Source organism: Buceros rhinoceros, unplaced genomic scaffold (assembly GCF_000710305.1).
Source record: "Buceros rhinoceros silvestris isolate BGI_N320 unplaced genomic scaffold, ASM71030v1 scaffold20098, whole genome shotgun sequence".
NCBI lineage: Eukaryota > Metazoa > Chordata > Aves > Bucerotiformes > Bucerotidae > Buceros > Buceros rhinoceros.
Genome location: NW_010426559.1, coordinates 2,849 through 4,186, shown reverse-complemented (window position 1 = coordinate 4,186; position 1,338 = coordinate 2,849). Strand labels below are relative to the sequence as shown.

Genomic DNA, 1,338 nt, shown 5'->3' with positions numbered 1-1,338 from the left:
TTCCGGACCGCCCGAGCGGAGCCGCTGGCCGGCAGCTCGGGTTGAGTGTCACGCTCTGGGTTGGTTCTGTCCTCAGTATTTTCCGTGGAACCTTTAAGGAGTCGGGTATGAACTTAAGATCGTTTCCAAGTGGAATTAAGAGCACTGGCAGCGGCTCCCTTGGAGAGCACGTTTTGCAGCGGGGTGGGGGAATGTCTCCTGTTGCTATGCAGACGAGCACCCTCAGAGAAAACACAAAAAGCCCCATTTCCCCGGTAATATCCATGACAAAGCCCCCGGGGACTTTCAGTCAGAGCCTGGGGACTTTTTGGTCAGACTGCGGGGACTTTTCCCCCACCTCCGCCCGACCAGGAGACTTCAGCGCTTTTTTAATCCATGACTCAATCCACATTTTCTGCGTCTGCAGAAATCAACATTTCCTCGTGGATGCCCCTCCTGGAGACAACTCGGTCCTCATACGACCTCAAAGGTGTTAACTGAGGGAATTAAACCCCCCAGCAGCTCCTACCTTAAGGAATTCCGTTATACAGTCCGTCAGCTGCTTGTGCCCTTGGATGTTTAACTCCAGCTCGTAGAATTTGGACACCAGTTTGGACTCCCGGCCACACTGATTGCAGCTGGGATTGAAAGAAAAAAAAAAGATAAACCCCACGTGAGGACAGTTTGCTGGGTCACAGGTCTGAGCCCCCCAGTAAAACACCCCTTGAGCTTTAAACCAGGAGAAAAAATTAAGTCGGAGTCAACGTGGTTCAAACCTCCTCACCAGGAAAACTGCGTAACAGCAGCTACGAGGAAACATGGGGGTGTACAACTCCCACACACCATTTCACAGCATTTTTGAGGTGAAATTCCCCATTTTGATGAAAGCACGACACCCCTCTATGCTATTTCCCGGCTGCCGGATTTCCCATCGCAGGTTCAACAGGGAAATTGTCATTCAGGGCTTAAAAGCAGCTGGTGAACTGCGATAGCACCGGAATCGGGAGCCCTAAAAGCTAAAAAAATCTCTTTTAAGACGTTGGGGCAACGGCTTAGCTGCCTGCTGGGGGTGTTCGGAGGAGGATTCCCCCCCTCCACTGCTCCTGAGGCGTTCCAGTATTTTTACAGCGAGGTTCTTCCCGCAGACCGGCCACTCACACGGTGACGTAGGCGTACTCCCCGCAGAACTGCTTCTGCACGATGTTGCGGACGTCGGGGTTCTTTTGTTTGGATAAAGTATCTTCCAGCAGCGACATGAACAGCTTGGAAAACTCCTGGGCATCCTGGAAGAGAAAGAGCCGAGTCCCTTCGCAAGCCGCCGCCGCACACAGCCCCGTCGTCACCTCGGCGCTAATTTAC

General features: G+C 52.7%; 1 protein-coding gene across 1 annotated transcript in view; it reads right to left on the bottom strand.

Moving 5' to 3' along the window:
* LOC104498213 (ubiquitin carboxyl-terminal hydrolase 48-like) overlaps positions 1-1,338 on the bottom strand; it is a gene marked incomplete at its 5' end in the record, with an annotated part of 6,389 nt that overhangs the window by 2,206 nt on the left and 2,845 nt on the right. The window contains 2 exons of the mRNA XM_010141567.1: positions 509-617; positions 1,138-1,262. Coding sequence (XP_010139869.1) covers positions 509-617; positions 1,138-1,262 — 234 coding nt within the window. The remainder of the gene's footprint in view (positions 1-508; positions 618-1,137; positions 1,263-1,338) is intronic.